This window comes from Haliotis asinina, chromosome 1 (genome assembly GCF_037392515.1).
Source record: "Haliotis asinina isolate JCU_RB_2024 chromosome 1, JCU_Hal_asi_v2, whole genome shotgun sequence".
Lineage (NCBI taxonomy): Eukaryota > Metazoa > Mollusca > Gastropoda > Lepetellida > Haliotidae > Haliotis > Haliotis asinina.
This window is the reverse complement of record NC_090280.1, coordinates 47,023,904-47,038,438: the sequence shown is the minus strand read 5'-3', so window position 1 is coordinate 47,038,438 and position 14,535 is coordinate 47,023,904. Positions and strand designations below refer to the sequence as shown.

Below are 14,535 nucleotides of genomic sequence, written 5' to 3'. Positions count from 1 at the left end.
GATTTCGTCTGACCAAAGGACCTGTCTCCAGGTCCGACAATTCCATCGCCGTCCATGACAACCCCTCTGCAGAAGTTGCCATTGATGTTGATGTGTTAGAGGCCTGATGACTCTTGGGCATGCTACATCAAGCGCTTGAGACGGTTACCCGAGGTCTTCATTGACAAACGTCTTTTGGACATCCTTTAAATGAGTGCACGTGGCAAAGAGTCCATGCGTCCGATATCAGGAAAGGGAACTCTCTTCCGCTGGAGTAGTCTTCCTGGACTATTCTGGTCTTAGTCGATCCTTGACAGCGGCAGATTGGTCATTCTTTTCCAGATAAGCCTCCTGATGACGGAAATTGACCCTTGATTGCCTTGAATACTATGTCAGCTGTATGCACTCCCACTGTCTTCCAAACCCGTCCTTCCAGCAGCCATGTTACAGAGCGTATGCATGCAAGACGGAACGAACATTTCCACCACAAAACAATCAATTTAAACACCAAACTTTATTTTAAGAGATTACTATTAAAAGTGTATAGTACGACTACTATTGTAACACTAGGTGTAAGCAAGCTTCGGTCTAAGTCTTCATTTAGGACCATAAAGCGATGTACTTAAAGTATACACTTTCAAAAGTCGGTGATCGGAACACCTTATGCAGTAACGTTGATGGACCACCAAAACACATCCGATATTAATCTAGTTGCCAGTTTCAGTAGCACCGCACGTGTACTTGGAATACTTCCAGATTTACTCACTTTCAAGGAAGGGCATTCAGTCTCTGCATACCATACTTTCTTTCACAATTGTAGTGTTTTCATATCTTTTAGCTTAGCGTGTATTGCATTCATATTTCGGATCTGATTTTAAGGTAAACCAGTTATCTGTCATCTGCAAATCACCTTTTGTATAAACCCTAACACGTCCAGATGCAGAATGAAGTTTCTGTACAAGACCGTTTTGTTTCTCACTGTTTGGTACAACCTATTTTGGCGACGAAGGGGACGGAGTTTTGCATGTCGGACCCCCTTCCATGTCTTGCAACCACAAGTGAATGTCCCATACACTGGAGTAGGTGGCATGACATGTTTGCAAACTGCCTGCTGGTCAGTGGTAAATTGATGAACATGTCTGCAGCAAATCATAAGCCAGTCCTCAAGCGTGCGCGTTTGATACAATGCCTGGGCACTGAAGGACAATACCAGAATTGTGGAGATACTCCTGAGCCCAGCAGTATACTGTCTCAGCTTTACGCACCGGTGTCACTGGATGATCGTGATCACAGATCCATTTTTGCTCAAGGATCCACTCACCAACTCGCCACACCATTATGAACTGATTTGCCTGTATACATTTTACTGCCTGCTCAGTAAAGAGGATCTCCACGACAGTGATCTCAAACACCACTTATTCGTTTCCTTTCTATGGATAACACCGAGCTCCGTGCCAAAGAAGACGCCAGTTTATCGTTGTGGAGTCATTTGTTAATGGCATATGTATGGCATTTGGACAGATGCAATACTGATCATTTGAAACATGTCAAAGCGCTGAATGATTGATCGATCCTGTTACAATGAGTGAGTTAAGATTTTAGCCACCTTTGCAGTATTTCAGCTGTATCGTGACAAAGTTTTATGTCCATGATATAAAAGTTAGATCATAAAGTCCTGGTGTTAAAGAGCTGTAAAACGACTAGAGTATTACATGTATAGATGTACAACGGACACGGAACCTAAAATGTATCTGATTATTAATGAGAACACAAGGTGAAAATGGTCAATGGATCGCCAGTTATTGTGTTACTAATCGTAAAGATTCGGGTTCGAAGTGATCTTCCGTAGCCCGTGTTTGTCATAAGAAGTGACTAACGGGAATCGGGACCAGACTATCCTGTGATCAAGAGCATGAGCATCGATCTACACAATTTGGACACGATGACATGTGTCAACCAAGGAAAATTTAAAGTTACTGAGTATTGTGTTACCAGTGATTCCAATTCTTCCATCTGAAGGCGATGTCGTGAGGGTCAGAAGCAATTCAATAATTTCCGTGAAACAATACATATCACTTAATATTAAATATTTTCGTTTCCTGGTTTCTTCACGTTGCCAAGCTTTCTGTTTGACTTTGGGTGCCATTCTGGACAAGGACATTGGAACACTTGTACTTTCAGGTGTTTACTTATTCGTTTCCATGAGTATATGATGGGTATCTTTTGCATGTGAGGATGAAAAGTAACTCTTAAACGTTTCACATTCAAAATCAGCTCACCCGTCTACAAGTTTCCTTCATTTAAGGTGACGCTTCTGGGAAGCCAACTCACCGTGCCAAAATATATGCAGTACGTGAGACAGAACGGTTTTTGCCTTGATAAAGATCGCTTTTGTATTGCTGCCAAGCAACAGTGACTTGCTACTAGCAATCGCCAACATGTGAATCTTTAAAGAGAATGTCGATATGAACTGTAGATGATGAATTTGCTGAGACTGTTCAACACCTTCCCAAGGGATATCCTTCTCAGGGGATGGTATTACTCGATATGTTACCGTCTTCGCCATACCTGTGGCGTTCACTCTGAGGTTCACACAGGCTCCAAGTCCTGGGTCCGACATGTCCGGGGCGTCATGGAAATGGTGGTTTTGAATTTCTTAGGAATAGGCCCACATTCAGTCTCTGACGTAATAAACCTGATATTGTTCTATTTTACAGCATGAATGAAAAGTGATTGCCAAGATTCAGGAAAAGCATCATCAATATGGGGACCTCGTCTTTGAAATATATCGTTCGCAGCACATAGTCTCTGTCGTTCCTCTAGGTACCCATTCTTCGGTGCCTCCAGATTTCCTGGATGCAGATCTCTCTAGTACCCGGGTTCTCCACCGAAAGTACTGCCATTCTGCAGACGGCAACAGTGTTAGCAGTGTCTCCAAATACCCCGGGAAGTGTTGAGTGGGTTCTGCCGGCGCTGTGGTGACATGGGCTGGGGAGGAGCCTTACCAGTCGGAACATGATCTTAATCGTTAAAACATTCCGCGATTTTACCGATAAAATAAATAGTTAGTAGTACTCAAAAATGAAGTAAATAATTAGTATTGTCTCCACGTATGATGCATAAGCCACCCAATTTCCTCTTTTGTCAGTGTTGTTTCGTATTACACATTAAAACTGAAATCATGGTTGTCAGAAGTTGCATCACATCTGCTCAGTTCATTTCATTACGAAACCGTAACGGATCTGGAGTCTGTTTCGTTTGATGCTGATACCGAGGGAGGAGGGATATGAGATGGTGTTCGGAGTGATCTCCAGTACATACTTAAACGATGGTTGAAAAATATCGTATACGCTACCTGGGTAATACCTGACAACGGTTATGCAGACCCCGCTCTGGTAAACTTAAGTATTTTGATACTGCGACATCATATTCTGTTACTGGGCGCATTCGTGGCACTAGTCTGTCGCAATCCATCAACCACATTATTTTGCCTGCTGCCAAGTCCTATTTGCACTACTCTAATAAAGCAAGTCTGGATTTCCTCAGGTTCTGAATATCTGGTTTCCCTAGGGCTCCTATTCACTTTTAATGGGCTTGTTTGTTAGTATCAAAATTACATGTATTCATCTGAAGTCTCTCTTCATGACAGCCTGTTTTTCGGCCATTTTACAGAACATCATCACCGACTGACGGACTGGGGTGCGTGGCATGTCCTCTGTCATCGTACACTGTTATCAGCCATGAATTGCAGTGGAGGCGTGTTTCTTGTATGTCTGTTGACTGTATCAGTTGGTAAGTGACGTGCACATCTCCGTGTCTTGACTGACCTTATGCAATATGGTAATAACTTGTACTTTCTGCCGATGGTCTTTTTGAGTGAAAAGGTACCGACGAATTTCACTGTAAACAAAATAGGTAATTTTTATTCTGAGTTGAATAAAATTCTGAGATTTAAATGTCCAATTGGCAAGGTACAGTTATGAAGATTCGCAATCTATGTTTCTCTTTATTCGATTTGCTTTTTTTTTTTTTGTTTGTTTAAAGTGAAATTCATCGATAAGGTTTCACTGCAGACAGACCGTTTATAACGTTCTCTTCCAGCACTTCAGTTCACCAGGGAGCCGAGTGACGTCGTTGTCGGACCTAACGCCTCCGTCTGGTTTGAGTGCAGTGCAACAGATGATACAACGACTGTGTACTACAGGTACGTATGTCAAAGTACGATGTGTCAGGACAATGTGCAACAGGTTTCTGTACCCGAGTTTTATTTATCATGAGAATGTGTATACGACGTACCTTGTCGATAATTTGATGGTGTTGGTTGGCAACCATAACGACAATGTGTATAACTAAGGTCAGCCGTCACATCGTAGTATGAATCTGAACTCCCTGGGGAGTATAAAACTCTAGCTACTACTAGGCGCACGGGGTTTATTGTTGCTCTCTCATCCCGACGAGGTAACCACAATGTGTTTGCACGTATTCATATGGCCACCATCTGGTGATATACCACCGGTTCTTTAATGTGCACAGGGCTATGTACTATACACTAGGGGTTGTAGCAACACTGAAATAGTCTGTACACAAAGTTGACTCCAAGGTTTTTACACCCGGTCACTGGTGGGCTCGATCCCGACACCTCAACCTCGCTGGATCACTAGCCTGGCGCCTTAGCCAGCTCGCCCACCCAATCCCAAATAGTTCATTTTTATATTTTAATTGCAAATACGAAAACAGATCCATTTGTGCCGCGGATTTGATGGAACATTGCTAAATGCGACATAAAACCTTACTGAGTCACTTACTCCACTTGCTATGGGGATAACAATTTGATGAAACATTATGTTGAAGGGAATTCATCAACGCTTTAATACCAGGAGTGATCCCTATTCAGTTAGTGAACAGGTATAATTCATCATGAAATGATTCAATAATTTCACTGTGTGCTATTTAGACAAAATCTTCGAACAGAACTCGAATATATATGTTTGAAAAACGTCTCATTTATACAGATATATCATTCCATACACTTCCTTGTTAAATTAATACAAATATTCACTACACGATGTCAGTATCCTCCCATTACAAATAAAAATCTCATCCCAAAATATTTCTGGCAATTTCCATCTCTCGATAAGATGATAATGAAATAACAACTAAGCTTGGAGAGTACACATGTCTTGCATTTAAATGGTTTCTGTCACAATGACCAACTCGCATGTTGATTTTTGCAATTGTTCGTCATTGCCTCCATTGTCATCTGCCATCGATACCTCTGATTTTACAGGCGCTTCCTGTGTTTCTGCACTATTCTGACATGAAATACTTTGCACAATGGCATCATCAATAAATATAGTCAATATAGTAAAGTAATAGTAATGCCATCGATGAATTGTAAGGCAAAATGCAGTCACGCTTGACGAACACCTGTTAGTGCTTTAGAATGTTCCTCTAGTTGATTTTGGTTGACGTTCTCATTACACTAACGTTCATCAATTGCTCCAAGGTGAATCTGAGACGTTAAGAGATGGGCCGCATAGGACCAATTTTAACCCACCACAGTAAATCGGTTACTCGTTTCATCTGTGAAAACAACTTTGTTTTATGGCCTAGCGATTGTTTTCCCACATTTACCTCACAGTACAGTTGAAATGATATAAACTGGAATTGCTGATGTCGGGATTGTCTTGACCCGACTCGATTATTTAGAGACCCCCGCCATATAGACGGAATATTGCTGGGCGAAACCAAAGAATCAAACATGTCCCGGAATTGCACTGGGCATAAGTATCATCACCAAACATACTTGATTTATCCTCCACATTAGTAGTAGAAAGAGTTATGGAAGTTGTAAGAACTCTCGTCACACAAGTTTGAGGACACAAAATTAAATCCCATAGTTATTCATATTTATTGAAATTGTATGAAAGCTTGAAGGTTTATATCCATATTGTTCTTGTCAGTTGGCGCTTCAGAGACGCTGATCTTGTCCCAGACCAGAACACCTTGATCTATGCTAACGGCAGTCTTCTGGTGAAAAACGTTCAGCCACAAAACACCGGAACCTATGTTTGCCTCGCCCTTACCGGCAGACAGAGCATTTACTCAATACCCGCAAACCTGACACTAGCAAGTAAGTGTAAATAGTACATCGTCTGTATGACGCTTGACCCACTTATATTTTTATTGTTAACTGGTAATGTCAGAACAAACTCAACTTCTTACCTGTTGACATCTCTCATCATCTGTCAAGAATTGGTCAGCGGGTGCACTGAATAAATATGTTAATGAGCGGTGCACTACACATTCATCAGCGGTACACTCGACAAGCATATTCATTGTGAGCACATTAGACCAAAAGTATGCTCAAAGGCAAAAGTTGTTGTGACTGACTGCCGCGATAGTACATTCAAACAAGCATCGACTGTGGAGTGTCACGATCTAATGTAATTCCAAGGACTGTCCATGGAAAGGGCGACCTGTTCGAACAACAAATCTCTGGTAAACAAGACCAGACCAATATAATAACGAAACGTCGATGAAATATTGCTTATTACTATAATATTTGTATCTTCTAACACAGGTTTGCCACCGTTTGCAATTGACCCTACAAGCCATACAGCAAGAGTAGGTACATCAACCTCTCTCGAGTGTGCCGTGGAAAGTGTACCCTTCCCTGTCATTCTGTGGGTGAAGGATGGCATGCTACTGACGTCAGGGAATGTTACACAGACTGATTACAGAAGCACATTGACCATCCCCTCTGTGACGTACAGAGACCAAGGGTACTACAGCTGTGTGGCAACAAACACAGTCCTCCTCCAGTCCACCAACAGCAGCCAAGCACTCCTCACAGTCCAGGGTAAGGCACCCATCCGCAACATATTGTAGTGTGGTTATGTTAGTTATAATAGTTAGTTACAGTTAAAACATATACAGTGGGGTTAGTGCAAGAATGACCCTTTAAGATCCGAGGTAGAATGGACAGCCATTGCTTGCCATAAAAGGCGGCTATGCTTGTCGTAAGAGGCGACTAACGGGATCGGGTGGCCAGGTAAGCTGCGTTGGTTGACACATGTACGTCATCTGTTCCCAATTGCGCAGATCGATGCTCATGTTGTTGATCACTAGATTGTTCCAGACTCGATTATTTACAGACCGCCAACATATTGTTAGCATATTGATGATAGCGGCGTAAAACTGAAGTCATCTGCTCCATCGCTTACACATCGACAGCGGTTTTGACATCCATGTGCTCAGCACACGCGGACACGTAGTGCTTAACACAGATGGACACACGGTGCTCAACACACATACACATGCACGAAAAGTAGCTCTTACATAAATATTGAATTCACCAATTACTATGCTTACCTCTGTATTTGTGTACACATATCATTCCAACATATATATTCCTAAGCGCACAGTTTCTTTGTAAATGACATGTCAGTTTCTGCAGGTGTGTCTTAAACTCATACCCATACTATCGTCACCATTAGGTAGACCTGCTCTTGTACTCCCACCCAGAAATGTGACTGTTCCTGAGACGTACACTGCAGTGTTTGACTGCGTAGTCATAGGTAACCCTCGACCCGATGTAACTTGGCTCAAGGTTGATACGAAAGGACTCCAAACTCCCCTGACGGTGAGTAGGTTTGGTGTTTCCATCCAAAGTGTACTGACAACAATCGGAATATAGATAAATATGAATACATTTATGTTCTAAACTTCCAGTTCCAAGGTAGAATATCTAAATACCCAAATGGAACGCTGGTACTACGTGGCGCTGTTAAGGAAGACGCGGGACGATACACATGTTTTGCCCGGAACGCCATCGGGGAGGATAGCGCTACTGCCAGTCTAACGGTAGAAGGTCAGTGTCGGGGTTTCTGGGCTTTTACTTGCACTGGTCAGAATCCACTGGCAGATAACGGGTATCAAACATACACTACCCATCAAAAGTGTAGACTCACGAGTGTAGATGTAGTCACTTGCTTCAGTCAGCTGTTCTAAACTGATGATTTTCATGATTGTAGTGTATGGTAATATCGATCTGGGTGGTACTGTGAGATGAACATGATTCTTCAGCGACTGTTCCCATCCCGTGATCTAAGTGGATTTTTAAAATCAGTGAAACATATTCTGACAAGCTCAAAACTGTTTTTAAAATGATTAATTGTGTTTATGTTGAGTGTATAAACGATTCAATAAATGATACAGTTTAAATAATAGTTAAAATGTGCACATAGGGAATTTTAAACAGCTAATCGAACGGGTTATGAACTCCGTGCACTCCATGCGTTATATTATGGCGTCATACGATTGTTAATGATACAGCTACTTAGCTGAGAGTTTGTTGGTTACACCCCTGGGAGTGGTGACACAGAAACTTGTTAAAGAGTCATTGACGAATGAAATTACAGTATTTTACATGAAGGTGAGAAAATGACGTAAACGTTTACACAAGTGCACACCATGTATGTGCAAAGATACCCAAAGTTCTGCTGTCGATGGCTGTATTCAGATTGCTATGATTATTTTTTGTTTTATGCAGGACCTGCACGTTTACCAGTGATATTTCTTACTCCGAATACTACTACTCTGACCACGGAGTTAGGGTCCGCAGTCTCAATGCGATGTGTGTCAGAAGGGAACCCAACTCCCCGTGTCAGCTGGAAGAAGGTGAGCACGCCAGATGATTACTGGTGAAACCCGGATGCGGTGGTATGCATCCCGGAAGTACGCCTTTCATAGAAACACTCCTGTCATAATACAGTGTATGAACACAATGCCATATACAAATATATGTTACATATTGAATTTTAGCTATTAAGGACAATTAATGTTTTGGAGAAATTCATATAACTAATCCCAGGCGTATCAGAATTCACCGAACCCGTGAAGGTCCGGGCTAGAATTGAACTTTAGCAACCCATTATGGGTTAACCCGCAAGAGGCGACTGAAGGGATTCCTGACATGGTTGACGCATGTCATCGATTCCCAATTGTGCAGATGGATGCTCATGCTGTTGATCACTGGATTGTCTGGTTCAGACGCAATTATTTACATATATAAACCTGGACTCATGCTGAGTGCGGTGTCAAACTAAACTCACTCAGAATTCAACGGCCACTCAGCATTAACCTGGGTGTAATTTGCCTCATCATTCAGAGACTACCCCATGTATAGAGATCATAGCGCCTCCTACAGGGCCCCATTGATACATGCGTCATTTAGTGGTGTGTAACAGATCATATGCTGGCCAGTATATTAGCCAGTGGTGCTCTTGTTGCGTGACAAATGCCTATCAAACACCCAGTATTCTTGTTATGTATATATCCGCAGGCTAACGGCTCGCTCTCCCCCAATGTGCTGGTGACTGGAGGGGTGCTGACCGTGGATCGTGTCGAGAGGGAGAACGACGCAGTGTACATCTGTGTAGCCGTCAACGGTCTTGGACAGACGGAGAAAACACTCCGACTATCCGTACAGTGTAAGTGCATCTAGCTTTCTCTATACCCCACTACTCTACATACTACAGTGTTAGTGCATCTACCTTTCTCTATACCCCACTACTCTACATAATACAGTGTTAGTGCATCTAACTTTCTCTATACCCCACTACTCTACATACTACAGTGTTAGTGCATCTAACTTTCCCTATACCCCACTACTCTACATACTACAGTGTTAGTGCATCTAACTTTCTCTATACCCCACTACTCTACATACTACAGTGTTCAGGACTGAAGTCCTGCCCCATATTTTATGTGGTTCTTATCTCCAACGTGACATACCAAGTGTAGATATAATAAATAAGACAAAATCCCATGTTTACCTGTTGTTTGATTGTCATTATTTCTTTATGATTAAAATAAATCCATGTCTTTTTGTATTTTGGTGTTTATATACTTTTATTGGTGTCCAGATGGCCCCGTGATGAACGAAGGTCCCGTGAGCCAAGAGGCCGATATAGGGACAGCTGTACAGATGATTTGTAGAGTAACTGCAAACCCTCCCCCAGTCTACACGTGGCTAACACCAGCTGGTAACACAATTACCTATACATATCAGAAATAGCTCTATTGTGAGTTACCAACTGTGTCACTGTGTGAGTGAGGATGCGACGTAGGAGGAATGTTGAGAAGTTGTCCTGAGGCACTGCAGTCAAAGGCAGGAATAGGGGCGATTGTGACGTAGTAGACAATGGCAGGAATATCGAGCCATTGTGACACATATCTGACATATCATGAGTTTGATTTGACTATAGTTGTAATATATTCATATGTTTGATAAGTGTTATTTTGTCTGTTCCCCGAACTGACCCGTGACGGGTAGGATGGGCCTTCAGCAACCCATGCTTGCCCTAAAGGTGACTCTCGATCTGCCTGTCGTAAGAGGCGACTAACGGAATCGGGTGGTCAGGCTCGCTGACTTGGTTGGTACATGTCATCGCTTCCCAGTGGTGCAGATAGATGTTCACCCTGTTGAGCACTGGATTGTCTGGTCCAGACTCGATTGTTTACAGACAGCCGCCATATAGCTGGAATATTGCTGAATGTGGCGTAAAACTAAACTCACTCACTCACCCTCTCACTGTTCCATTAACGTCGTCACCTAGGCAACGTGAGTGTCACCAGTGGCAGTGTTGATGGAATGATAGTCACCGCTGGGGGCAGTCTACAAATTACAAATACTCGGCCCTCGCATCATGGAACGTACACGTGTCTGGCAGCCAACAGCATTGCAACCATCTCAGCAGCAGCTGTTCTCAATGTCAAAGGTAATGCATAAAACATCCAGGACGTTTCGAAGACAAAACCCAAGGGATCTGGACATGTTAATCTTTATATTTTCTTTAGATATTTTATTGACGCCCTTACATGACAACTGAAGTACTTCTATTAATATACAAAAGGTGACTATGCTCGTCGTAAGAGGCGACTAACGGGATCGGGTGGTTGACACATCGATGCAGGTCGATGCTCATGTTGTTGGTCACTGGATTGCCTGGTCCAGGCTCAATTATTTACAGACATCCGCCATATAGCAGGAATATTGCTGAAAGCGGCGTAAAACAAAACTCACTCACTCTATTAATATAACATAATTATGCGAATCCCGGAAATTTACTGCTTAAAGAGGTTTTGAGACTTCCCTAAACATACCATGATATATCATCAAGAGAGCTGAAAACAATATTATGTATTAACTTTGAAAGTGTTGATCCCTAGTTAGCTTTCGGTTGTGTGTATAGTCGCCAGTGAGCTCCCTGTGTGCAAATCGAGTTGTTTGTCTGTAATCTACCTTTACGAAACTGAAAAGTTTAATTGTTGGTTCATAAACAAAGTTCTATTTTTATGGGTAATGTAATATTTGACCATAATCTGATCTTAATTGACTTTCAGAAGCGATGTCGGCACTTGAATACTATATCAATATTTGCAGCATATTCTTTACCTGTTGTTGTATCTATCACCCTACGTCCTGTGCGGTATGTGTCCGTGCATATTTATTATGTCATCGACCAGATGCAAGTCAAAGGTCGAGCAATGGTCTAAGTACAATGTATGTACAAAATGTGACGTTTGCCACCCACACTCTGTGCATAAACTGGATATCTTGGTCGTTTCTACCATAGACATGGACCATTTCGGTTAGTGTGTTATCATCAACAATGCATTGTCTTTGACCGCTTGGAAACTATAGCCTGAAAATACACCAATCAAGCAGGGTCACCTAACGGATCACACATACAATACGGCAGTTACGTTTGTGATTGTGTCGGTTCTTTTCTTTTTGTTGGAATCCGCATGCTATCCCAGCGTTCTTGACTGGTTCAGGCCTCTGTTGCGTCACCCGTAGCTGTAATTTATAGTATTATTGCGTAGTCTCATTCAGTCAACAAAGACGAAACACGGTTTCATTATGGAATTGACTGAATAGCTTAACCATCTCTATGACCTCATAATGTGACACTACGTTACCAAAATATGTCTATCTCGTACATAGTCTTCACATTTTTTAAGTTCAATTTAATCTCAATTGAATGTCATATCACATTTCTATGCTATCTTGTTGAAACTCCTAGCATCATATATGGTTATGTTTTTATTGACGTTTGAAATTCATAAAGTAGTTAGCCGACGTATTGTTTCATGTTTTTTAGTAATATCCGAATATTTCATAAGTCGTCTACAACGAAAAGATGTGTGAAAAAAACCCATTTAGTGTGGATTGTCTCGCATGTTTACAAACTTAATTTTATTAAAGTTCAATGATTCTGTTGTGGTGATATTGATAAGGTAAGTAACCTGGTTCGATGAGCGTATCGTTTACCTCATACTGGAAAATAATGTTGCGTTTCGGTATGGCGTGAACTGTCATTGGTCTGACTGTCGTTGGTCTGCCTGCCTACGTACATACTTCAGACAAATCCGCTGAGCAAGCTAACAGTGATCAACGTGTCAGTTTGTGCTTTCATCGGCCTTTTCAGAACTTACCTGTAACCATAGTATCTATGTGTCTGTCTTCAGGACCCCCTAGGTTTACGTCCACGCCAGCTGGTCAGATGGTCAATGATGGGGAGACGGTCAGATTCACGTGTCAGGCGTCTGGATACCCATCTCCAAGTATACTGTGGACCAAAGACGATATCATGCTACGCACCAATGACAAATATCAGGTAATAATCATTATCAGGTACCCTTTCCTCCACCTATAACATCATCACATACCCTGTCCCCCAACTGTGACACTATCAGGTGCCCTGTCCACTATCTGTGACACACAGGTATCCTATCCTATAACTTTGACACTATTAGGTACGCAACCCCCCAACAGTGACACCATCTGATACCCAATCCTCCAACAGTGACACCATCTCAATATCCTACCCAATATCCCAACTGTGAAACTATCAGGTACCCTATCCTCTGACACTATTAGGCACGCTGTCGTCCAACTGTGACACCATCACGTTCCCTATGTTCCAACTGTGTCAATATCAGATACCCTATTCTCTAAATGTGACATTATCAGATACCCTATCATCCAACTGTGACACTATCAGGTACCCTGTCCTCCTACCGTGACACTATCGGGTACCTTATCCTCCAACGCTGACACTATCAGATACCCTATCTTCCAGCTGTGACGCTACTCTGCCAGTGTACACACTGAATGTGCAATGTTGCGTGTTCTTGTCATAGGTTGATGCAAGTGGGACCCTGGTCATACGACGGGCTGGCAAGGAGGACGCAGGCATCTACAAATGTTTCGCCAGGAGTACAGCAGGGCAGATAGATGCTCCAGCAACTCTTAATATCATAAGTTGGTCAAACTCATTTTACACATTTTTGTGAACGATTTAAGTTTTAATCCTCTTTTACCAATATTCCAGCAATATTCACACATTGTTCCCATGTGGGGAACCGAACCCAGGTCTTCAGCGTGAAGAGTGAAAACTAAGCTACCCCCACTGCTCTAGACATTTATGTCTCTCTGTGAGTGTTAATAGTGTTGCTTATACAAACGTCAAGTTACAGTTATGGTAAACAGTTTAAATTACACTTTCAGTTTAGTAGGCACACACCTGTCACTCGTGTTTTCCAAGCTATCAAACATAATAGTCACAATGTTTAACGTTGTCTTCGTCATGAAGGGTGCACAGACTTATATCTCTCAGGGAAATGTTCAAATATCTGCCTATTGCTATTTTGAAACCATGGGGTCTGCAACAAATTACTTCTACCGTTATTATTTGTTTGTAAAAGCATAATCTGGATATCGTGCATATGCAATAATCTACTTCATTTTTAATGGTTAAATGCAGGAATATGTGAAGTGAACCTACCACAAGCACCTGTGTGCATTGGCGTCGAGCTCAACACTGAAAACACGAAGACACGTGAATTGTTTCTATACATCCTTTTACATTAAGCACCAAATAACACGCCCATACAATATAATATCCTCAAACCATCCAAAGGAAATAGATTTAAATCTGGGTTCTTTTCTGCAGACTCAAACTGTATCAAATATTGGAATGATATCATCGGTAAACTATACCACTGAATTATCCCTTATCTAAGCTGTAAAGATTGAAAATATAGTCTGGTTCATAATTATTGAGAATTTTTCTTCTTACTTTGAGCTATCCTAACACCTCAACTGATTCACTGATACTTAAAACTAAGTAATGGTATAAGGGAGGTAACTCATCTTGGCCTACTGAGTATAGTACAATTAGAGTTACCTCCCCTGAATTTGTAGCAGACGTCATTTTCCTCAGCACTGTCAACAATGTCTGCTGAAGATAAAAGAAGGTTGATTTTTTAGTTGTGTAATCAAGGAATTGATGATGTAAATACATTGGCAGAGAGAACAGGAACTCCTCTTTCTAATGTGTATAGGATTAGGAAGAATTTTAAAGAGGGAAAGGATTTTGGGCACCAGAAAGGAGCAGGGAGACCCAGAAAATTGGACTTCTCAGATCGCGTCCGGCTGGGAATTTTAGCGTCTAAAAAGCAAAGGGCAAGCATCTCCAACATCAG

At 41.9% G+C, this 14,535-nt stretch overlaps 1 protein-coding gene across 1 annotated transcript in view; it reads left to right on the top strand.

Moving 5' to 3' along the window:
• Positions 1 to 3,307: 3,307 nt before the first annotated feature.
• Positions 3,308 to 14,535, top strand: part of LOC137273109 (contactin-4-like) — a 34,894-nt gene continuing 23,666 nt past the window's right edge. Inside the window, exons 1-12 of the mRNA XM_067805568.1 lie at positions 3,308 to 3,338; positions 4,081 to 4,183; positions 5,943 to 6,112; positions 6,563 to 6,841; positions 7,479 to 7,624; positions 7,714 to 7,852; positions 8,534 to 8,661; positions 9,326 to 9,473; positions 9,909 to 10,028; positions 10,602 to 10,763; positions 12,517 to 12,665; positions 13,192 to 13,312. Coding sequence (XP_067661669.1) covers positions 3,308 to 3,338; positions 4,081 to 4,183; positions 5,943 to 6,112; positions 6,563 to 6,841; positions 7,479 to 7,624; positions 7,714 to 7,852; positions 8,534 to 8,661; positions 9,326 to 9,473; positions 9,909 to 10,028; positions 10,602 to 10,763; positions 12,517 to 12,665; positions 13,192 to 13,312 — 1,696 coding nt within the window. The remainder of the gene's footprint in view (positions 3,339 to 4,080; positions 4,184 to 5,942; positions 6,113 to 6,562; positions 6,842 to 7,478; positions 7,625 to 7,713; positions 7,853 to 8,533; positions 8,662 to 9,325; positions 9,474 to 9,908; positions 10,029 to 10,601; positions 10,764 to 12,516; positions 12,666 to 13,191; positions 13,313 to 14,535) is intronic.